Source organism: Rhinoraja longicauda, chromosome 10 (genome assembly GCF_053455715.1).
Source record: "Rhinoraja longicauda isolate Sanriku21f chromosome 10, sRhiLon1.1, whole genome shotgun sequence".
Lineage (NCBI taxonomy): Eukaryota > Metazoa > Chordata > Chondrichthyes > Rajiformes > Arhynchobatidae > Rhinoraja > Rhinoraja longicauda.
The window spans coordinates 3940224-3964940 of NC_135962.1; the positions used below are offsets into that span (position 1 = coordinate 3940224).

A 24717-nucleotide genomic window follows, 5' to 3' on the forward strand; every position below is an offset into this window, starting at 1 on the left:
CGCTCCAGTATTTTGTGTCTCTCTTCGGTGTAAATCAGCATCTGCAGTTCCTTCAAGTAGATCAATGAGCTAATCACATTGCTGAGTTTGCAGGTTGGACAATATTGTGTCAAGTGCCCCATGGCATGAGGATTTGTGATACCACACATTTGTTTTGTTTTACTCCTGCACGGGTGACAAACAACCGGTTCATGAAGGCAGTCGTCCGGCAGTGTGAGGAGTGTTGACCGCCCCCTCCATTGCCGCTGCCCGGCCCGGGCTCCCCGCAAACCCGGGCTCCCATCGAGCGGGAGAGGGAGGCTGCTGACCGCGTCCACCCTGCCGAGCCCAAAGATACTAGAGGAACAAGATGGACCACTCCGTTGAAATCGCCTATACTGAAGTGTAGCACGCAAAGGAGCCATTTTAGTAAACAAAACCCGCCGTCCGCTATGCCTCTCGCAGTGTAATCAGTGTTTGGGGGGAACAGATACCATAAAAATGCAGAATATATCTCATCTAACAATTCACAGATTTTTGTTATTTTTCTTTTTAAATGTTTCTGCAAGTTTCTGCCTACTAAAATGGCGCCATGACGTACTTCGGTTTTTAGGGTCGAGTGGTCTATCTTGTTCCTCTAGTATCTTTGACCGAGCCCGACAGTGTGCGCGCCTCATCCTTGGCGCAGCCGCACTGAGCCCCGCCACCCTTGGTACCATAAGTGAAGCCGACCCTCCACCCCACGTCGTTGGCGCAGTCGCAGTGAGTCCCTCCTCAGCCGCCCCTCAGCCCAGTTTTGGCGCAGCCGCAGTGAGGCCATCTCTCCCACACACACACACACACACACACACACACAGTTGGCGCAGCCGCAGTGAGGCCGCCCCTCAGCCCAGCCTTGGCGCAGCCGCAGTGAGGCCGTCTCACCCACACCGTTGGCGCAGCCGCACTGACCATTCTTGGCGCAGCCGCAGTGAGGCCGTCTCTCACACACAGACAGAGAGTTGGCGCAGCCGCAGTGAGACTCACAGACAGAGAGTTGGCGCAGGCGCAGTGAGGCCGCCCCTTCCCCACGCCGCGGGTCTCCGTGCGGCGGTGATGGCGGCGGAGTGCTTCGTGCGCTCGGTGGAGCGGCGCGCCGGCTCGCCATTGCGGCTGCAGCAGCGCACCGTGGGCGGGGTGGGGGCCGTGGTGTGGGACGCGGCGCTCGTGCTCGCCAAGTACCTGGAGTGCGCGGGGCCGGGCGGCGGGAGCGCGGATGCCGGCGGTGCCGGGCCCGTGACCGTGGAGCTGGGCGCCGGCACCGGGCTGGTGGGGCTGATGGCCGCCGCACTCGGGTGAGTGTCGGCCCAGCCCTGCCGTGCACCTGCACCTGCACAAGCGGCTGCTACATGTGGTGATCATCCTAGCCTCCACTGGCCAGCCACAAGCATGACATGATACATGACAGTATGTATGAATGAATACTCATCGTCTGCTTAGTCAACTTCATCTGCAGCTTCCCTCAATTACCCACGACCATCGGACCAAGACTAGTGACTGTGGCTGGGACATGTTGGCCAGGGTGGGCACTATGATGAGAGGAGATCTTATCGAAACGTATAAGATTATTAAGGGGTTTGGACACGTTAGAGGCAGGAAACATGTTCCCATTGTTGGGGGAGTCCAGAACCAGGGGCACAGTTTAAGAATAAGGGGTAGGCCATTTAGAACGGAGATGAGGAAAAACTTTTTCAGTCAGAGAGTGGTGAAGGTGTGGAATTCTCTGCCTCAGAAGGCAGTGGAGGCCAATTCTCTGAATGCATTCAAGAGAGAGCTAGATAGAGCTCTTAAGGATAGCGGAGTCAGGGGGTATGGGGAGAAGGCAGGAACGGGGTACTGATTGAGAATGATCAGCCATGATCACATTGAATGGCGGTGCTGGCTCGAAGGGCCGAATGGCCTCCTCCTGCACCTATTGTCTATGACCCCATGAAGTTAGAGAAGTCAATATTCACAATTTGAAGGAATAGAATTAGGCCATCCGGCCCATCGAGTCCACTCCGCCATTCAATTAACCCTTGCATTCCCTCTCTCTCCATCCCTCCCCCACTGAAGTTGCACCATCTTCAAAGTCGTCTGTTGAATCTCATTGTCTATTCTCGTTCTTAGCTGGATGTTAACATTGGCCTGTTTCCTTTATCATTGTTACTTTCTTTGCATATCTTTTACTCATTTGTTCTACATCTCTATACATCACCGTCTATATCACTCTTTTCCCTTTCCCCTGATTCTCAGTCTGAAGAAGGGTCTCGATCCAAAACATCACCAATTCCTTTTCCCCAGAGATGCTGCCTGACCCACTGAGTTACTCCACCAGTAAGTAGGCTTTGGAAATGTATCACCAATCCTCCTCCAATGCTGGGTTTAAATCCTGGGGTCAGCAGCTGTGTGAGAGTGCTTTCACCACCCTATCTTCAACCAGACTCCAAGGCTTCACTGATGGTGCAATCCTTGGGAACTCCTTTTGTAAACCTTTCCCACTTCCACCTCTTTAAGTGTTTAAAAGCTGCCTTTTCACCTACAATTTAAATGCTCCATTGCTAGATGTGATACAAAAATAATATACAAAATATGTCCAAACTGTTAAAATCAAAAAATTAAAGTGCGCTGTAGTCATTTGTTTTGCTTAATGCATTTTGTCGTTATGGCAAAATTAATGGAATCCGATTATTAGTTTGTGGTTGTGCAAAGCGGAAAACAAGGTCTCTTAAATGTTTAAATATAAACTTATGTCTTTTTTCAGGGCAAATGTCACAGTCACAGATCTTGAAGAGTTGCAAGATTTGCTCAACATAAACATCAATCATAACAAGCACTTGGTCACTGGTTCTATCCAAGCCAAGGTACTTAAATGGTTTGTACTTGTTTGACTTTAACATTTATAATGGTTTTCAGCCATTTGACAGCTTTGGCACGTTCAGAATAAAAGCTTAAGTTGCTCCTACCTTAACTTCAATGAAACCACTTTTATTAGATCCACAATTCTTTGAGAGTTGATTATTCAAAATAATTAACCTGGCAGATGGACACAAAATGCTGGAGTAAATCAGTGGGACTGGCAGCATCTCTGGATGGAGGAATGGGCTCATTAGCAAATTTGCAGATGACACAAAGCTGGGTGGCAGTGTGAGCTGTGAGGAAGATGCTATGAGGTTGCAGGATGACTTGGATAGGTTGTGTGAGTGGGCAGATGCATGGCAGATGCAGTTTAATGTGGATAAGAGTGGTGGTATGAATATGAAGGCAGATTATTATCTGAATGGTGTCAAGTTAGGAAAAGGGGACGTACAACGAGATCTTGGTATCCTAGTGCATCAGTCACTGAAAGGAAGCAAGCAGGTACAGCAGGCAGTGAAGAAAGCCAATGGAATGTTGGCCTTCATAACAAGAGAAGTTGCGTATAGGAGCAAAGAGGTCTTCTGCAGTTGTATAGGGCCCTGGTGAGACTGCACCTGGAGAACTGTGTGCAGTTTTGGTCTCAAAATTTGAGGAAGGATATTCTTGCTATTGAGGGCGTGCAGCGTAGGTTTACTAGGTTAATTCCCGGGTTGGCGGGACTGTCGTATGTTGAAAGACTGGAGCGGCTAGGCTTGTATACACTGGAATTTAGAAGGATGAGAGGGGATCTTATCGAAACATAAGATTATTAAGGGGTTGGACACGTTAGAGGCAGGAAACATGTTCCCAATGTTGGGGGAGTCCAGAACCAGGGGCCACAGTTTAAGAATAAGGGGTAGTCCATTTAGAACGGAGATGGGGAAAAACTTTTTCAGTCAGAGTGTTGTAAATCTGTGGAATTTACTGCCTCAGAAGGCAGTGGAAGCCAAGTCTCTGAATGCATTCAAGAGAGAACTAGATAGAGCTCTTAAGGATAGCGGAGTCAGGGGGTATGGGAAGAAGGCAGGAACGGGGTACTGATTGAGAGTGATCAGCCATGATCACATTGAATGGTGGTGCTGGCTCGAAGGGCCGAATGGCCTACTCCTGCGTCTATTGTCTATTGTTTCAGGTCAAGACCCTTCTTCAGACTCGACCCGAAATGTCTTCAATTCCTTCTCTCTAGAGAAGCTGCCTAACCCGCTAATACTCCAGCATTTAGTGTCCATCGTCGGTGTAAACCGGCATCTGCAGTTTCTTCCTATAATTAACCAGGTTTAAGAAGGGAGGGAACAAAGTACCAAAGAGAATGAAAACAAATTATTTGACTTTCGGTTGCTGCTACTCAGCCAGCTAGCTGCATTCTTTGGGATTTCAGAGAACGTATGTTTCTTTTTTTTTCCTAATCAGATGTGCAGCACTTTGGTCAACGTGGGTTGTTTTTAAATGTGCTATACAAATAAAATCGACTTGACTTGAAAGTGATGATGGGATCAAGCAAAACACACTTTGCTGTTTCATACTGTTTTGAATCTTTTACATTGAAATTGCTACAGTGAAGGCCTAATTTAAACCTTTGTTTAATGCACTGGATTAGTAGCCATGATGATCCAATAGTTAAATGGTGTTTTAGTCTCACATGTGCAAACCTACAATGAAATTCTTTAGAATAAGCCCTAGAATCTTTTAGAGTAGACCCTCAGATAGAATCCCTTAGTATAGGCTCAGAAGCTGCAATGTGAGCCATTCAAGTGTCTTGATTCTATTGAATAATCAAAACATATGCTGAAGAACATTGGGAATCAAAATGTAACTTCTTGGATTTTGTATATCGTGTTTTAATGTTGATGCAATGCTATGTAAATGATGGCTGGAGGCAAGAAAGAGTAAGCATCAGTTCGCAACGGCTGGCCTATACATTAAATGGATTTATTCACAAAATGCTGGAGTAACTCAGCAGGTCAGGCAGCATCTCGGGAGAGAAGGAATGGGTGACGTTTCGGGTCGAGACCCTTCTTCAGACTGATGTCGGGGGTGGGACAAAGGAAGGATATAGGTGGAGACAGGAAGATAGAGGGAGATCTGGGAAGGAGGAGGGGACGGGAGGGACAGAGGAACTATCTAAAGTTGGAGAAGTCGACGTTCATACCACCGGGCTGCAAACTGCCCAGGCGAAATATGAGGTGCTGTTCCTCCAATTTCCGGTGGGCCTCACTATGGAACTGGAGGAGGCCCATGACAGAAAGGTCAGACTGGGAATGGGAGGGGGAGTTAAAGTGCTCGGCCACCGGGAGATCAGTTTTGTTAATGCGGACCGAGCGCAGGTGTTCAGCGAAGCGATCGACGAGCCTGCGCTTGGTTTCGCCGATGTAAATAAGTTGGCAGCAGCAGATGCAATAGATGAGGTTGGAGGAGGTGCAGGTGAACCTTTGTCTCACCTGGAAAGACTGTTTGGGTCCTTGGATGGAGTTGAGGGGGTAGGTAAAGGGACAGGTGTTGCATCTCGTGCGGTTGCAGGGGAAAGTGCCAGGGGTTGGGGTGGTTTGGGTAGGAAGGGACGAGTGGACCAGGGAGTTACGGTGGGAACGGCCTCTGCGGAATGCAGAGAGGGGAGGGGATGGGAAGATATGGCCAGTGGTGGGGTCCCGTTGTAGGTGACGGAAATGTTGGTGGATGATATGTTGGATCCGTTGACTGGTGGGGTGGAAGGTGAGAACGAGGGGGATTCTGTCCTTATTGCGAGTGGGGGGAGGGGGAGCAAGAGCGGAGCTGCGGGATGTAGAAGAGACCCTAGTGAGAGCCTCATCTATAATGGAGGAGGGGAAGCCCCGTTTTCTGAAGAACGAGGACATCTCAGAAGCCCTAGTGTGAAACACCTCATCCCGGGCGCAGATGCGGCGTAGACGGAGGAATTGGGAGTAGGGGATAAACTTTTTGCACGGGACCGGGTGGGAAGAAGTGTAGTCCAGATAGCTGTGCGAGTCAGTGGGTTTATAGTAAATGTTCGTCACTAGTCTGTCTCCTGTGATGGAGATGGTGAGGTCCAGAAAAGGGAGGGAGATGTCAGAGATAGTCCAGGTATACTTAAGGGCAGGATGGAAATTGGAGGTGAAGTGTATGAAGTCAGTGAGTTCTGCATGGGTGCAAGAGGTAGCACCAATGCAGTCGTCGATGTAGCGGAGGTAGTGTTTGGGGATGGGGCCAGTGGACGTCTGGAACAGGGATTGTTCGACGTACCCGACAAAGAGGCAGGCGTAGCTAGGGCCCATGCGAGTGCCCATAGCTACGCCTCTGGTTTGCAGGAAGTGGGAGGAGTCAAAGGAGAAGTTGTTGAGGGTAAGAACCAGCTCTGCTAGGCAGAGGAGAGTGTTGGTAGATGGGGATTGGCTGGTTCTACGGTCGAGGAAGAAACGGAGGGCTTCGAGACCATCCTTGTGGGGGATGGAGGTGTAGAGTGACTGGACATCCATGGTAAAGATGAGGGAGTGGGGGCATGGGTACCGGAAGTTATCAAGGAAATGGAGAACATGTGAGGTGTCTTGGACGTAGGTGGGGAGGGATTTAACCAGGGGGTTAGGATGGAGTCGAGGTAGGTAGAGATAAGTTTGGTGGGGCATGAGCAGGCTGAGACAATGGGTCTGCTGGGACAGTTATGTTTGTGGATTTTGGGTAGGAGGTAGAATCGGGCCGTGCGGGGCTGGGGAACTATGAGATTGGAGGCACTGAGGGGTAGATCGCCGGAGATTATGAGGTCAGTGATGGTGCTGCTGATAAAGGTCTGGTGTTTATCGGTGGGGTCATGGTCCAGGGATAGGTAGGAAGAGGTGTCTGATAGTTGTCGTCTGGCCTCGGTCCGGTAGAGGTCAGCACGCCAGACTACCACAGCCCCTCCCTTGTCAGCGGGTTTAATGATTAAGTCCGGGTTGTTGCGGAGTGAGTGGAGGGCTGCACGCTCAGGAGGGGAGAGGTTGGGTAAATTAAATGGCTGTTTAAGTGCCATTATGTGAAAGTTCTATTAGAATGAACCCCTTCTGCTTCATGCCATTGCTGTGCCAAACGTTATGCCATTGCTTTTTAACTACACTGCGTTTGATGTGTTCAAGTGACCTTGGTCAGACTGCATTTGGAGTATTGTGCACAGTTTTGGGCCCCATATCTGAGGAGGGATGTGCTGGTGTTGGAGAGGATCCAGAGGAGGTTTAAGAGAATGATCCCGGGAATGACTGGGTTAACATATGATGAGCGTTTGACAGCACTGGGCCTGTACTCGCTGGAGTTTAGAAGGATGAGGGCGGACCTCATTGAAACGTCACCTAATAATAAAAGGCCTGGACATAGTGAGTGTGGACAGGATTTTTCCACCAGTGGGAGAGTCTAGGACCAGAGGCCGTAGCCTCAGAATAAAAGGATGCACCTTTAGAAAAGAGATGAGGAGCGAATCCATGGATTCTGTGGCAGACGTCTGGAGGCCAAGTCAATGGATATTTTTAAGGCAGATAGACAGATTCTTGATTAGTAAGAGTGTCAGGGGTTATGAGAAGAAGACAGGAGAATGGGGTTGAAGGGGGAAAAATGATCCGCCATGATTGAATGGCGGAGTGGACTTGATGGGCCACAAGTGGCCTGATTCTCCTAGAACTTATGAAAGTGGTATTATACTGTTATGGATGGCATTTTTGAGTTGAAGCGTTAATCTTCCTGTGGTTATGTTTTAAGTGTTTGTGAATTCTGCACCGTACAAATAAAGTATTTCTTCATTTTGTGAGTTCTTTTAGGAAGGAGATAAGGAGAAATTTCTTTAGTCAGAGGGTGGTGAATCTGTGGAATTCATTGCCACAGTAGGCCAAGTCAGTGGATATTTTTAAGGTGGAGATTGACTGATTCTTGATTAGTACGGGTGTCAGAGGTTATGGGGAGAAGGTGGGAGAATGGGGGTAGGGGGGGAGATAGATCAGCCATGATTGAATCGCGGAGTAGACTTGATGTACCGAATGGCCTAATTCTACTCCTATCCCTTATAACCTAAAAGTTAGTGGAATGAACTGGAAAAATGAAATAAAATTGTTGGCCTCTGTTTCAACAGATTGGTGATTCAAAGATATAATTTAGTTGCACACCATTTGTTATATCCCATGTAGAATGGTGTTTTGAATTTTTGGCTTGCAACTTCTGATGGTTATGAAGTTAGAACCAGATCAGCCGCAGTTTCATTGCAGAGAAGCCCAAGTGAATATTCCTGCTCCTAACATTGTAAATTAGTTGTAGTTTAGAGATACAGCGCGGAAACAGGCCCTTCGGCCCACCAAGGGATCCCCGCACATTAACACTACCCTACACACACTGGGGACAATTTACGTTTACACCAAACCAATTAACCTACAAACCTGTACGTCTTTGGAGTGTTGGAGGAAACCGAAGATCTTGGAGAAAACTCACGTAGGTCATAGGGAGAACGTAAAACACCTTACAGACAAGCACCCGTGGTCAGGATCGAACCCGGGTCTCTGGCGCTGTAAGGCAGTTGCTCTACCGCTGCGCCACCGTGCTGCCACCAAACATTGTGGAGACAGTGAGATTTTAACGTAGTCAGGGAGCTTCGAGTGGAATTTAGATTTAGAGATACAGCGTGGAAACAGGCCCTTCGGCCCACCGGGTCCGCACCGCCCATTAACACTATCCTCCACACACTAGGGACAATTTTTTTAACATTTTCCCAGCCAATTAACCTACATACCTATACGTCTTTGGAGTGTGGGAGGAAACCGAAGATCTCGGAGAAAACCCACGCAGGTCACGGGGAGAACGTACGAACTCCGTACAGACAGCGCCCATAGTCAGGATCGAACCCGGGTCTCTGGCTCTGTAAGGCAGTTGCTCTACCGCTGTGCCACCGTGCTGCCACCAAACATTGTGGAGACAGTGTGATTTTAATGTAGTCAGGGAGCTTCGAGTGGGATAGGACTGAGGTGCTTGAGGACTGAGTGATGATTTTTTCTGCACAACTGCGGTATTAATGTTTCTGCATGTCGTGTTTTTCAGGGGTGAGATTATTACAGACCTTCCATCTGACCCAGATTACATCCTTATGGCAGATTGTATTTATTATGAACAGGTGTGTGCTAATGGTTTTCATGAACTAATGTCTCTGGCTTTTATTACAATAAAAAATATTTTTACAGAAAACTTAAGTTGTTCTGGTTCTTCGAAAAGCCAAATGGTAGCTTGAATCTTACACCCGTGGTGTGTATTTAATAATACTGCTTTGTGTAGCGCAAATACAATATTAAACACATTAGAACAATGCAATGGGCAGTTTACAGTGGTTGAGAAGATTACAAACTGTCTTCTACTAACATTTTAACAAAATGGGAATTTTAATTTTGCACCAAATTATGCCTTGTCTCCATATATATTTCAGGTTTGTGGACCTTGTTATAAGATAGTTCAATGAATATTTTTGCCTTAGTTAACCATTTTATAAGATAACTTAAATAGTGTAATGGACTGCTCCTTACATCAGCTTTCAGCCAGTCCTTGTGTTGTGTTGGGTTCATATTGTGGGTTGGTCTTGCAGTCCTTAGAGCCATTGCTGAGAACTATGAAAGATCTTTCCGGAAACAAGACCTGCATCATATTAAGCTATGAAGAGAGAACAATGGGAAACAACCCTACAGTAGAGAAGCGTTTTTTTGAGGTAGGTTTTACTTTGTACTACTGTTGCATTTATTTCATCGGATGATGACAATGTTAATGTAGCTTGGATAGATTGAGATATTGACCACCTCGAATTTGTTGGGAAGAAACCCAGTATTTTTAATTAAAACATTGTTTTCACGAGGATATCTCAGTTTTAGTCATTCTGATTGTTGTCCCGGCCAGATTTTGTCAGGTAAAAGCCCAGCAATATGAAGTGGATTATACATATAATTATAGGAAAATGAACTTATTCAAATCGTCGCGGAGCTTGAGAAGTGATTCCTTGGTCATAGTTCATTGTTATATTACTAAAGATTACTGGTTTGCTTTACAATCACCATGAACTTATCTCTGATTATGAAAGGTTCGTATTCAGGACCATGTTATGGCTTTGACCAATATCTAAAAAACATAGCACAAAAAGTAAGGAAATTTGTGTTTGGTAGATTATTTCTTTGTTGTAATAATGCTTCTTGGCAATAAATCTTATACCGTTGGAAAGCCTGTTTATTTCCCTTTTAAATGGTGCCACATTTGTAAGGAACATGCATTTGTGGGATGAGCAGCAGAGCTGAGTATATGGGTTGCGCCCATGAAAAATCTGCCAAATCTTCTCTGCCAATGCCAAACAGCTTATTCTGCCATTGACTCTTGTTCGGTGTTGTTTGGTGGATTGGATGATTGAAGTCTGAAGAAACAAGACATATTGGCAATTTAACAATTTATTCATTTAATAAACAGGAGCCTCAGTAGCGTGTGGAAGAACCATACACAGCCACAACAGCCTGGCACCTCCTCCTCATGCTGGTCACCAGCCTGGTCACACACTGTTGTGGGATGGCATCCCATTCTTCAACCAGCATTTGTCGCAAGTCAGCCAACGTGGTTGTGTTGGTCACTCTGGCACGAACAGCACACCCAAGCTGATCCCACAAGTGTTCAATGGGGTTGAGGTCAGGACTGCTGGCAGGCCATTCCATCCTCTCCACTCCCAAATTCTGGAGGTAGTCTCTGAGAAACCCTGCTCTGTGGGGGCGAGCATTGTCATCTTGGAGGATAGAGTTCGGTCCCAGACTGTGGAGATATGGGATTGCCACTGGTTGCAGAATCTCATCTCGATATCTCTCTGCATTGAGATTGCCTCCAATGATGACAAGCCTCGTTTTTCCAGTGAGGGAGATGCCGCCCCACACCATCACACTGCCTCCACCAAAAGATGTTACTCTATCGGTGCAGCAATCAGCATAGCGTTCTCCGCGTCTTCTCTACACTTTGACCCTATGATCCAACTGCCGTAGGCAGAATCTGGACTCATCGCTGAACATAACGTTCCTCCACATGTTCAGGTTCCAGTGCACGTGTTGCCGACACCAGCGCAAACGGGCCTGACGGTGAAGGGCAGTCATGGCAGGCCTCCTGGCAGCCCTATGAGACCGGAGATCGGCTGCGTGCAGTCTGTTCCGAATTGTCTGGGCAGAGAGCAGTCGGCCATTTCGTCCTGCAAACCTTGACTGCAAATCTGTAGAAGACAGCCTACGGTTCCTAAGTGCTGACAGGGTGAGGAAACGGTCTTCTTCGGGTGTCGTCTTCTTGGGACGCCCACTTCGCGGCCTGTCTCTGACATCCCCCGTTATATGGAACTTGGCCTTCACTTTGGTGATGGTACTAGGGCTCACTCCAAATAATGCCGCAACTTGGTTTTGCGGAACACCAGCTTGAAGTTGCCCTATCGCATAGGCCCTATCCAGATCAGTCAAACGTGGCATGCCGATTCTTGGAGCAGACACCTATTGACCACTAGCAGGGCCCATGTTCAGGTAGGTACGGTAGCGCAGCGGTAGAGTTGCTGCTTTACAGCGAATGCAGCGCCGGAGACTCAGGTTTGATCCTGACTACGGGTGCTGTACTGTAAGGAGTTTGTACGTTCTCCCCGTGACCTGCGTGGGTTTTCTCCGAGATCTTCGGTTTCCTCCCACACTCCAAAGACGTACAGGTATGTAGGTAAATTGGCTGGGTAAATGTAAAAATTGTCCCTAGTGTGTAGGATAGTGTTAGTGTGCGGGGATCGCTGGGCGGCGCGGACTTGGTGGGCCGAAAAGGCCTGTTTCCGCGCTGTATATATATGATATGATATGATATGATATATGCTGCCAATCAGGTGCCAATCAGGCACCTGATTGTCAGCACCTGGGGGTACCAAAAGCTCAAAACAAGAGTCAATAGCAACAGCAGAATAAGCTGTTTGGCATTGGCAGAGAAGATTTGGCAAATTTTTCATGGGCGCAACCCATATACTCAGCTCTGCTGCTCATCCCACAAATGCATGTTCCTTACAAATGTGGCACCATTTAAAAGGGAAATAAACAGGCTTTCCAACGGTATAAGATTTATTGCCAAGAAGCATTGTTACAACAAAGAAATAATCTACCAAACACAAATTTCCTTACTTTTTGTGCTATGGTTATAGTTCATCTCATATTTTGCTTGGGCAGCTTACTACCCAGCGGTATGAATATTGATTTATATGATTTCAAGTAACCCTTCCATCCCCTCTCTCCATCCCCCGCCCCACCCAAGTCATACAAGCTTCAAAGTCGTCTTGTTGAGTCTCATTGTCTGCAACTCGTTTTCACCTAGCACACAGCTAACCATGGCCTGTTTCCTAAATCACTGTTACTTTTTTGCATATTTTTTATTCATTTGTTCTACATCTCTCTACAACACCATCTATGTCTCTCATTTCCCTTTCCCCTGACTTTCAGTCTGAAGAAGGGTCTCGACCCGAAACGTCATCTATTCCTTTTCTCCACAGATGCTGCCTGTCCCACTGAGTTATTCCACCATTTTGTGTTTATTATCTTCAGTTTAAACCAGCATCTGCAGTTCCTTCCTACATCTTAAGAGCGGGGAGCGGGAAAGTAAAATGGATGACTGCAGAAAATTATGATTCTGAGATATAGTCTTGCAAAAATCATTTGTCAGATGGGCAAAGCAGAATAATAGCCATCATTCTGGTCATGATTTGATGTATTTTCTACCTGTAATGTGCTGGCTTTCTTGCGTGTCTGGATCTGAAAGTTAATGATGAATGTGTAATGCTGGGTGATGTCTTGCCAAGGTGCTGGGACCATCACTCTGGTCATTGGGATATACAGTAAGTGCAGACTGGAGAGGTGAAGTGTGGGAAAAGAACAATAAGCTCTTGTCCTTGGACTGTTGCAGTGCTAACTTCCAGCATCCCTTCTTCCATGTCAGCTTTTGCAGCCTGATTTTGCAATAGAAGAGATCCCACTGGACAAGCAAGATGAGGAATACAGAAGTGAAGACATTCATGTTTTCCACATCAAACGGAAAAGTCGCCATTAGGAATGTTTACTGTGAAATAAATCACCAGGTTGTTTTTATTCTTTGACACGGGTGGATCCAAAATAAAAAAGTGGAATCTTGGTGTAATAAGGGAAAACCCTTCATGTGTTGTTGTATCAACTGCACATGTTGAAGACGTGTGTTTTTACAGCCATTGCCAGTGGTATTCGGCCCTCTGTATATCTCATCTGCTTTTCTGTCTTATCGAATGTCCTTGCATTGTTGTAATATTTTTCCCCCTTGCGCATTAATTGTCGGCAGTAATCAGGTTGCACGGTTGCTGTTGCAGCTGCTGCTTTAGTTTATGACCATTGAGTTTATGTGTACAATAACAATATGTAAAAGGCATCGCAGGAGGGGCACCTGGCTAATGCTGCTGGGTCAGGAACAGTTGGGCTTTCTTGTCTCCCATTGAGTCCAGATGTGGATGTTATGGAATGTTTATTTGTCTCGCTGACGGATCACTTGTTCCTGTGATGACGTTTTTATCTTTTAATCATAAGAGATAGGAGTAGAATTAGGCCATTCAGCCCATCAAGTCTACTCCACCATTCAACCATGGCTGATCTATCTCTCCCTCCTAACCCCATTCTCCTGCCTTCTCCCCATAACCTCTGACACCCGTACCAATCAAAAATCTTATCTATTTCTGCCTTAAAAGTATGGTGCTCAAAATAGCTCACAATATTCCAAATGACCAGCGCCTTATAGTGCCTCAGCATTACATCCCTGTTTTTGTTTAAAAAAAATAGCCCTCTTGAAATAAATGCCATCATTGAATTTGCTTTCTTACGTTATATTCTATTTTTTTTACTGAATTTTTAAAAAGCTAGTTGGAAAAGCAATTGAGTGGACTTATTGTTTAAACACCACTGAACTACCTTGCAGGAATGTTGAAGTCCCTAATTTATTCAGTAGCTTAGTGGAAATAATCTGAAAATTTAATTTCTATAATTTTTTACTTTAATTTGCATAACTTGTACTTTGATTTGAACTATATCTCTGCAGTTATGATTTTAAGATAACTTTTTGCTGCAAATGCTTACAATTATCAAACCTTTGTTCATTTTGTAATGCACTTTTACTCAAAAGTATATGTTAAGTTATCAACAAAGCTGTGGAATTTGTAGATGAAATTTCTGCTACATATTTTTTCGTTTTGCCCAGCATCACCAAATATCCATGTTCAAGCAGATCAGATCTTATGAAAGCGAGTTAATTTTCCATTGGTTATTCTTGGGTTAAGTATCTTTATTTGCTTGAAGGAACTGTATATTTCCGAACATGTACATTAAATGTATTTGACATTTGTCCTTTACAGATATTGGCAAATTTATATCGGACGGGGATTCAAAATGTTGGAGGCCAAATGTTTTCAAGTACTTACATGTGTCGAGGGAGCTCCAATTACTTCTGATTTAACCATGCTTCATATTTCTATATTCTCATGTAATAAAGGAGGAGGCTAGTTGTCCCGTTGAATCTTTGCTGACTCTCAGAACTTCGTATCGGTTGCATGTGCCCCATTTTTCTCTCTGTAACCTATTCCCTCTCACGTGCCCGTCAATTTCCCCCAATTCTCCTTTCGACCACTGACACTAGCGGCAGTCTGCATTTGCAACTTCTCAAACCAGTAAGTGTTTGGAACGTGGACGAAGCGCAGCAGGGAAAGTGTGCAAGTAGCAGAGGGACTGGAGCTGTGGGGCAGCAGCTAGAACTGGAGCTGCACAAGAGCTTCCCTTGTGTGAGTGAATACTGTCTGCAGCCTGGGCTTTGCAATACCTCCCCATTGCAACACTACCATTTCATTCCAAGCCTTGCGTCAGAAATACTTCCAATTCATGAAGGGCATGCCGTTCTTGAGCATGGACTGATACAGCTGTCGATCGGTGATCATAGATTAAAATCACGTAGTGTAAGAAAATAACCGCAGGTGCTGGTACAAATCGAAGGTATTCACAAAATGCTGGAGTAACTCAGCAGGTCAGGCAGCATCTCAGGAGACAAGGAATGGGTGACGTTTCGGGTCGAGACCCTTCTTCAGTCTCGACCCGAAACGTCACCCATTCCTTCTCTCCTGAGATGCTGCCTGACCTGCTGAGTTACTCCAGCATTTTGTGAATAAATAGATTTAAATCACTATGGGTAGGTGAAGGTGAACTTGATAAAGGAGAGGAATTTGGGTCAGGATACAATGGAAGCTGACAAAAGTGCTGTGGAATTTGTAGATGAAATTAAATTATATCTAGACATAAATCTCATATAGATATCATCTAACAAAGTGACTTGTTAAACTGCAGATAGTATTAACAATACGATAAAATGTTATAATTTGAACTCATAAAGGTTTATTACTAGCATTGTTAAATTGAGCATATTAAAGTTATGAGGTTCGAAGTCCTGACTACCTCCCCAGTGCGGTTTTCTGCAGATTGAGTTGATTGTTCAATGACATATTTCGGCTGGGTCACCGCAACCAGAATGTGGAGGTGCAGATTCACAGCAGTTGTAAATTTTCAATACATAGTGAAATGTGTGGACTGTGATTAAGTATTGTATGCCGTGATTCCTCATCAGAAGAGCATCCCCCGACCTCATCCAACAGAACCCAGCTACTAATCAGACCACGCTAAAGTGTTGTCAGTGTGTTGGTGGCGCGAGCCACAGGGTGTTGCATGTGTCTAGTGCCCTGGTATAAATCCAGATGCCGCTGGTTGGCAATGTTTGCGATAATGGGAGCCGAGTGTGTGAAGCTACCCATGCCAGTGCATCACCCCTGCTTCATCAAGACTCTCGCAGTGCCTCCTCCTGGCAACACATGGTAACTGGGGCCACCTTCAGTCCCAGGCTAAACTGCGCGGGGATCTGGGAGGAACTCTGGCCCCCAGAGATAGGACGTGCAGGCCCACCGGCGTGTGGACACGTCCTGACGTCCATCAACCAGGTCCCAACTATGGGTTAAATAGCGCCCTGCTGCCTTGTGGATAACCTCAGGAGAGATAAAGGCACTGGAGCTGGAGTCCCTAGAGACAGTCGGCTGATCCCTCATGCGTCCACCTTCCGGCAACTCCTGCAACCGAGTAGGCCCCAGACGTAGCAGCCACGCCATTCCTCTGGAATCAGCCTATCAGGTCGAGAATGCAGATGCTAGGCAAGTTTGTATTTCCATTTACCTGCCCAGGCTCAGTGGCCAAATCAAATGGAGAGGACACTTCATCCTTGCTGGGCACAGTGAGATGTGAAATCCCCCTCTCCAAGCAGGACAACGCCAAGCTGCGCCACCATCTCTCGCAGATGGACGGATGCCAGTGCAGTACAAAGTCTTGTTCAGTAAGATTTGTGCTGTGCAGGTGTTAGGCAATTATCTTCACCAACAAGAGCATCTCATTGCATATCCTCACTATCATTGCTGAGTGTCCTACCATCAGCAATGTGGGGATTACCATTGATCAAAAAACTCACCATGAACAGCCACATAAATTGTGGCTGGACACAAAAAGCTGGAGTAACTCAGCGGGTCAGGCAGCATCTCGGGAGAGAAGGAATGGGTGACATTTTGGGTTGAGACCCTTCAGACTGATGTCGGGAGGGGGCGGGACAAAGATAGAATGTAGTTGGAGACCGGAAGACTAGTGGGAGAATTGGGAAGGGGGAGGGGATGGAGAGGGAAAGCAGGGACTATTTGAAGTTAGAGAAGTCTGTTCATACCGCTGGGGTGTAAACAACTCAAGCGAAATATGAGGTGCTGTTCCTCCAATTTGCGCTGGGCCTCACTCTGACAATGGAGGAGGCCCAGGACAGAAAGGTCAGATTGGGAATGGGAGGGGGAGTTGAAGTGCTGAGCCACTGGGAGATCAGGTAGGTTAAGACGGACTGAGCGGAGGTGTTCAGCGAAACGATCGCCAAACCTGCGCTTGGTCTCACCGATATAAAGAAGTTGACACCTGGAACAGCGGATGCAGTAGATGAGGTTGGAGGAGGTGCAGGTGAACCTCTGCCTCACCTGGAAAGACTGTCGGGGTCCTTGGATGGAGTCGAGGGTGGAGATAAAGGGACAGGTGTTGCATCTCCTGCGGTTGCAGGGGGAATGTACCCGGGGAGGGGGTGGTTTGGGTGGGAAGGGGGGAGTGGACCAGGGAGTTTCGGAGGGAACGGTCTCTGCGGAACGCAGAAAGGGGTGGAGATGGGGAGATGTGGCCGCACAATATGCTGGAGTAACTCAGCGGTACACAAGTCAAGTTTATTTGTCACATACACGATGTGCAGTGAAATGAAAGTGGCAATGCCTGCGGATTGTGCAAAAAAAGAATTACAGTTACAGCATATAAATTAAAGTTAATATAGAGAAGACAAAATTTAGTCCCTGGAGTTATAAGAGTTGACAGTCCTGATGGCCTGTGGGAAGAAACTCCGTCTCATCCTCTCCGTTTTCACAGCGTGATGGCGGAGGCGTTTGCCTGATCGTAGCAGCTGGAACAGTCCGTTGCTGGGGTGGTAGGGGTCCCTCATGATCTTGCTTGCTCTCGATTTGCACCTCCTGATGTATAGGTCCTGCAGGGGGACGAGTGTAGTTCCCATGGTGTGTTCTGCCGAACGCACTACTCTCTGCAGGGCCATCCTGTCCTGGGCAGAGCTGTTCCCAAACCAGACTGTGATGTTGCCGGACAGGATGCTCTCTACAAAATGCTGGAGTAACTCAGCGGTACACAAAATGGTGGAGGTCAGAGGCTGGGTGACCTGTGGTGACCCACTCGCCACTGAAGGTCCTTTCCACCATCTACAAGGCACAGCTCACGAACTTGAGGAAATATTCCCGTTACATGCATGAGTGCAACTCTGGCAACATTAAACAAGCTGTTTTGAGGATCAAGCATCCCACCCAGCATTGTAAACCTACAATACGTCTGCAATTACTTGTCTACTGTGCAGCACCAGCATCTCCCAGACCCACATACTCGACCAGCAGAGAAAGCGAGGTCAGGAGGACCATGGCATTGTCACCTGCAGACTGCACACAGCTCTAACATGCAAGCATAGTCCTTCATCTTGAAGACAGACACTAAATGCTGGAGTAACACAGCGGGACAGGCAGCAGCTCTGGAGAGAAGGAACGGGTGATGTTTCCGGTTGAGACCCTTCTTCAGACTGATGTCAGGGGAGAGGAAGACTAGAAATATGCAAGGGTAAGGTGTGGAAACGACAGATCAAAGCAGACGATGATCAAGGAAATGTGGAATTGTTAGTCAGGGAGGAAGGTGACAAGGAGGCATATAATCAGGAAAATTAATCAGGAGGACAGTGAAACTAGTCGGAGAACCAGGGTGGGGAGGGATGGAGAGAGAGGGAAAGCAAGGGTTACTTGAAGTTAGAGAGGTCAATGTTCAAACCGCTGGGCTGTAAGCTGCCCAAGTGAAATATGAGGTGCTGTCCCTCCAATTTGCGCTGGGCCTCACTCTGACAGTGGAGGAGGCCCAGGACAGAAAGGTCAGTGTGGGAATGGGAGGGGGAGTCTTACCTGGATCAGCATGGAGTAACTTCACCAAATACTGCAGCAGTTCAACAACCTGGCTCACCACTATCTTCAAAGGCAATAAATATTGGGCCTTGCCAACAATGTCCTCATTCTCAAAACCAAATCAAAAATACTGTTGCCTTCTTGGTCCGTGAAGATTGGGAGGGCATCGGGCAGGATGGTAACGTCCTGGAGTACCAGCCAGTCCAAGTTCAGTAGAAATGTAAAGACGGCATGTGGACATCGCCTGAGTTTGGTACTAACATTATCTCTGAGCATGAGACTCGTTGCTTGAGAATGTAACCCCATCTTTCAGTTTGTTGAGTCGTTGGTTGTGCAGTCAGGTGTATGTTCCACATGATATGTTGCCGTGAGATCTCTACTGGTTATGTAAATAATATCACGAGACAATTCAAAAGAGACCATGGGAGTTTTCCCACTGCCCAGGCGAGCAGTGCAATCTTGCAATCAAAACATCACCCATCTAAATTAAAGCACGTCTATTATTGTTTGTACGGCTTTCTGAGCAACTGCTTTTCTTGTAAAAGTGATCTTAACAATTGTCTGAAGAAGGTTTTGACCCGAAACGTCAACTATCCATGTTCCCCAGGGATGCCTGACCTGCTGAGTTACCAGCATTTTGTGAATAAATACCTTCGATTTGTACCAGCATCTGCAGTTATTGTCTTATACTACGTGTTGCTCCACTGCGATTTCTCCTCAAGGTATGTCCACTTTGAAGAAGTTTCCCTCCTCTCTTCTACGAGAGTTTAGCAACTTGCTCTCCCTCTGTGATTTCTCCTGCCCTCCTACTCTATCTTCCTGTCTCCACCTATATCCTTCCTTTGTCCCGCCCCCCCTGACATCAGTCTGAAGAAGGGTCTCGACCCGAAACGTCACCCATTCCTTCTCTCCCGAGATGCTGCCTGACCTGCTGAGTTACTCCAGCATTTTGTGAATAAATACCTTCGCTTAGTTACTTCATCACTTTGTGCCTTCTTTTCTTTAGAAATAGTTCGTTGAGGATGTGTGTCAACACAAATTGCTTCATTATCTTTTAAAGATTAGGGACTATTTTGATTAAATGGAGTAAAATGAGTAATTGTTTGTGAAATGGGCTGGGTGTTGATCAAAGGGACCTTTCATTTCACCCATGGTGAGTGACTTCCAGTCAGGCAGTCTTAATAGAAATTGTTTATAGTCAAACATTCCCATCTTTTGACCTTGGTGTACAAATATAAATAGCTTGTTGCAGATCTAGTTCTAGCCAGTAAATGCATCAGAATCAGAGGCTGCCAATAACCTGATCTCCCGGTTGCTAAACACTTTAACTCCCCCTCCCATTCCCACACTGACCTTTCTGTCCTGGGCCTCCTCCCCTGTCAGAGTGAGGCCCAGCGCAAATTGGAGGAACAGCACCTCATATTTTGCTTGGGCAGCTTACACCCCAGCGGTATCAACATTGACTTCTCTCACTTCAAGTAACCTTTGCTTTCCCTCTCTCTCCATCCCTCCCCCTTCCCAGTTCTCCAACCAGTCTGACTGTCTCTGAGCACATTTTATCTCTGTTTGCCTTGTTGTTTCAATAGACAATAGGTGCAGGAGGAGGCCATTCGGCCCTTCGAGCCAGCACCACCATTCAATGTGATCATGGCTGATCATTCTCTATCAGTACCCCATTCCTGCCTTCTTCCCATACCCCCTGACTCCGCTATCCTTAAGAGCTCTATCTAGCTCTCTCTTGAGAGAGCTTACAATGATCTATTCTAAATTTTCTTTGGATTTCATCCCATGTGTCCTGGTTTCACATCTTACACTTCCTTATCTCCAGTGCCCTCCATAATGTTTGGGACAAAGACCCATCATTTATTTATTTGCCTCTGTTTTGGACACAGCAATGTCATGTAAATGAAAGTAGTCTTGTTTAGTATTGTATTGCAAATCCTTTGCATGCAATGACTGCTTGAAGTCTGCGATTCATGGACATTATCAGTTGCTGGGGGTCTTCTCTGGTGATGCTCTGCCAGGCCTATATTGCAGCCATCTTTAGCTTATGCTTGTTTTGGGGGCTAGTCCCCTTCAGTTTTCTCTTTAGCATATAAAAGGCATGCTCAATTGTGTTCAGATCGGGTGATTAACTTGGCCACTCAAGAATTTACCATTTTGTAGCTTTGAAAAACTTCTTTGTTGCTTTAGCAGTTTGTTTGGGATCATTGTCTTGCTGTAGAATGAACCGTCGGCCAATGAGTTTTGAGGCATTTGTTTGAACTTGAGCAGATAGGATGTGTCTATACACTTCAGAATTCATTATGCTACTACCATCAGCAGTTGTATCATCAATGAAGATAAGTGAGCCAGTACCTTCAGCAGCCATACATGCCCAGGCCATAACACCCCCACCACAGATAGGGTGGTATTCTTTGGATCTTGGGGCAGTTCCTTCTCTCCTCCATACTTTGCTCTTGCCATCACTCTGATAAAGGTTAATCTTCGTCTCATCTGTCCACAAGACTGTTTCCAGAACTGTGGTTGCTCTTTTAAGTACTTCTTGGCAAACTGTAACCCGGCCATCCTATTTTTGCAGCTAACCAGTGGTTTGCATCTTGCAGTTTAGCCTCTGTATTTCTGTTCATGAAGTCTTCTGCAGACAGTGGTCATTGACAAATCCACACCTGACTCCTGAAGAGTGTTTCTGATCTGTCGGACAGGTGTTTGGGGATTTTTCTTTCTCTAGAGAGAATTCTTCTCTCATCAGCTGTGGAGGTCTTCCTTGGCCTGCCAGTCCCTTTGCGATTAGTAAGCTCACCTGTGCTTCTTAATGATGTTTCAAACAGTTGATTTTGGTAAGCCTAAGGCTTGGCTGATGTCTCTAACAGTTTTATTAGATGGAAACATAGAGACATAGAAAATAGGTGCAGGAGGAGGCCAATCGGCCCTTCGAGTCAGCACCGCCATTCATTGTGATCATGGCTGATCATCCACAATCAGTGACCCGTGCCTGCCTTCTCCCCATATCCCTTGATTCCACTAGCCCCCAGAGCTATATCTAACTCTCAAATCCGTCCAGTGATTTGGCCTCCACTGCCTTCTGTGGCAGAGAATTCCACAAATTCACAACTCTGGGTGAAAAAGTTTCTTCTCACCTCAGTTTTAAATGGCCTCCCCTTTATTCTAAGACTGTGGCCCCTGGTTCTGGACTCGCCCAATATTGGGAACATTTTTCCTGCATCTCGCTTGTCCAATCCTTTTATAATTTTATATGTTTCTATAAGATCCCCTCTCATCCTTCTAAACTCCAGTGAATACAAACCTAGTCTTTTCAATCTTTCCTCATATGACAGTCCCGCCATCCCAGGGATCAATCTCATGAACCTACGCTGCACTGCCTCAATTACAAGGATGTCCTTCCTCAAATTTCAGTGACTGGTGTACAAGGACTCCTAACACTCGCTGGACCTCCCCCTTACCTCAATAGTCAATAGTCGTTTATTTGTTACATACACATAAATGTGTAGTGAAATGAAACATTACCCGCAGTTGAACAATAAGATCAATAAGAATAATCAATAAAAATGCAATAACACATACAATCACAACTAACACCAAACAAAAAGAAACATCCATCACAGTGAGTCTCCTCCAGTCCCTCCTCACTGTGATGGGAGGCCACAATGTCTTTTCTCTTCCCCTGCCGTCTTGACCCGCGGTCAGGCTGTTGGAGTTGCCACGTCGGGGCGGTCAGGGCTCCCGACATTGAAGCCCCCCGCTGGACGGTGAAAATCCCGCGGCCTATTCCAGGCCGCACCGGACGGTGAAAGGTCCGCGGCGGGCCGACCCAAGCCCCACGATTCGGGGCGGGCGAACACGCTGCCGCTGCCGCTGCCGGAGCTCCCGATGTCGGCCCCCACCTAGGGGCCTGCGGGCTTCCGACGTCCACGCGGCCCACGCCGGAGCCTCCGGAGACGAGTCGCAGCCGCTCCCGCAGCATCCGCAGGCGGCCAGCGCCGCAGGTGGTGAGTCCGGGCCGCGGGCTCTGCGAACCAGAGCCCCAGGTGGTCCCAAGTGCATGGCCGCTGGTAGGCCGCTGGTAGGCCGCAACGGGAACGGAGACACGACACAGAAACAAAGGTCGCGTCTCCGTTCGGGAGAGAGAATTTTACAGTTCCCGTTCCCTCCCACCCCCCCCCCCCCCCCAAACATAACATACAAGTCCGATCCACGGCGGCTCCACCTCGCAACTTACAGGACTTGGAGGATCTGCTGCTAATGTTTTGGTGCCAGATACCACAGGACACCTTCAGGGGGTCTTGTAGAGTCCATGCCTCGGTGGGTCGGCGCTGTTTTGGCTGCACACGGAGGACCAACAGCATATTAGGCATGTGGTCAAAATGTTTTGGCTGATCGGTGTATAATATTGGATAGATGTCATCATGACTGATTTGTGCGTGTACCTTTTAATCTTTGTAATTGAAAAGAACAAAAAGATGCTGCCACTTTGAAATTATAATTCGGCACGGTGGCGCAGCGGTAGAGTTGCTGCCTTACAGCGAATGCAGCGCCGGAGACTCAGGTTCCATCCTGACTACAGGCGCCGTCTGTACGGAGTTTGTATGTTCTCCCCGTGACCTGCGTGGGTTTTCTCCGAGATCTTCGGTTTCCTCCCACACTCCAAAGACGTACAGGTTTGTAGGTTAATTGACTGGGTAAATGTAAAAATTGTCTCTAGTGGGTGTAGGTTAGTGTGCAGGGATCGCTGGGCGGTGCGGACCCGGTGGGCCGAAGGGCCTGTTTCCGCGCTGTATCTCTAAATCTAAATTTAAAATCTAAAATAACAGCAAATGTCTGAAACATGCAGTGCACTGAGCTGCCTCTGTAATCAGAGTAATATTCAATGCTGGAGGAAAGAACTGGAGTTGCCTGTTTATACTGAAGATAGACACAAAGCTGGAATAACTCAGAGGGTCAAACAGCATCTCCGGAGAAAAGGAATAGGTGACGTTTCGGGTCGAGACCCTTCTTCAGACTGAGAGTCAGAGGAAAGTGAAACAAAAGATATAGACGGTGATGTAGAGAGTTACGGAACAAATGAATGAAAGATATGCTCAAAAATAACGATAATAAAGGAAATTGGTCATTGCTAGCTTGGGCGAGGTGAAAACGAGTTACAGACAATGAGACTCAACAAGACGACTTTGAAGCTGGTACGACTTGGGTGGGGGAGGGATGGAGAGAGAGGGAATGCAAGGGTTACTGGAACTTGGAGAAGTCAATGTTGATACCGCTGGGGTGTAAGCTACCAAAGCGAAATATGAGGTGCTGTACCTCCAATTTGCGCTGGGCCTCACTCTGACAATGGAGGAGGCCTAGGACAGAAAGGTCAGTGTGGGAATGGGAAGGGGAATTAAAGTGTTTAACAACCGGGAGATCAGGTAGGTTCAGGCGGACTGAGCAAAGGTGTTCAGCGAAACGATCGCCCAGTCTACGTTAGGTCTTGCCAATGTAAAAGCGTCCACATCTTGAACAATGGATACAGTAGATGAGGTTGGAGGAGGTGCAAGTGAACCTCTGCCTCGCCTGGAAAGACTGTTGGGGTCCCTGGATGGAGTCGAGGGAGGAGGTGTAGGGGACAGGTGTTGCATCTCCTGCGGTTGCAGGGGAAGGTACCTGGGGAGGGGGTGGTTTGGGTGGGAAGGGACGAGTGGACCAGGGAGTTACGGAGGGAACGGGCTCTGTGGAAAGGGGTGGAGATGGGAATATGTGGCTAGTGGTGGGATCCCGTTGGAGGTGGGGGAAATGATGGAGGATTATGTGTTGTGTGCGACGGCTGATGGGGTGGAAGGTGAGGACTAGGGGGACTCTGTCTCTGTTGTGACTGGGGGGAGGGGGAATTGGCAGGGAATTTCTAGCATGTTTTTAAGATTCCTAGTAGCTAAGAATCTGCACCTTGCATTGCAAAGATACTTTCCTCTCCCCTGCCCTCAATTATTGACCACATCCCAGACAGGTGATCTGTAATTAACGAATCTTTGCCACCATTTGATATCCACCCTTGATCTCTGCAACCTATGGAATCAAGGGATATGGGGAAAAAGCCGGAACAGGGTACTGATTGAGAATGATCAGCCATGATCACATTGAATGGTGGTGCTGGCTCGAAGGGCCGAATGGCCTCCTCCTGCACCTATTTTCTATGTTTCTATCTTTTAGTTCAGTTTAGAGATGCAGCGCGGAAACAGGCCCCTTCGGCC

The 24717-nt window shown here is 47.1% G+C and overlaps 1 protein-coding gene across 3 annotated transcripts; it reads left to right on the forward strand.

The window, feature by feature from the left end:
* The first annotated feature begins 1057 nt into the window (after positions 1 to 1057).
* Positions 1058 to 14444, forward strand: vcpkmt (valosin containing protein lysine (K) methyltransferase). Of its 3 annotated transcripts, none has more exons than XM_078407046.1 (5): positions 1058 to 1313; positions 2762 to 2872; positions 8935 to 9007; positions 9470 to 9589; positions 12847 to 14444. In XM_078407046.1, exons 1-5 carry the CDS (start codon positions 1075 to 1077, stop codon positions 12955 to 12957), a joined length of 654 nt encoding a protein of 217 aa, XP_078263172.1. In that variant the 5' UTR covers positions 1058 to 1074; the 3' UTR covers positions 12958 to 14444. The 3 variants fall into 3 exon arrangements, with proteins under 3 accessions (XP_078263172.1, XP_078263173.1, XP_078263174.1); XM_078407047.1 differs by having other exon boundaries at positions 14279 to 14444; XM_078407048.1 differs by lacking the exon at positions 8935 to 9007 and having other exon boundaries at positions 2762 to 2861.
* The last annotated feature ends 10273 nt before the right edge of the window (positions 14445 to 24717 follow it).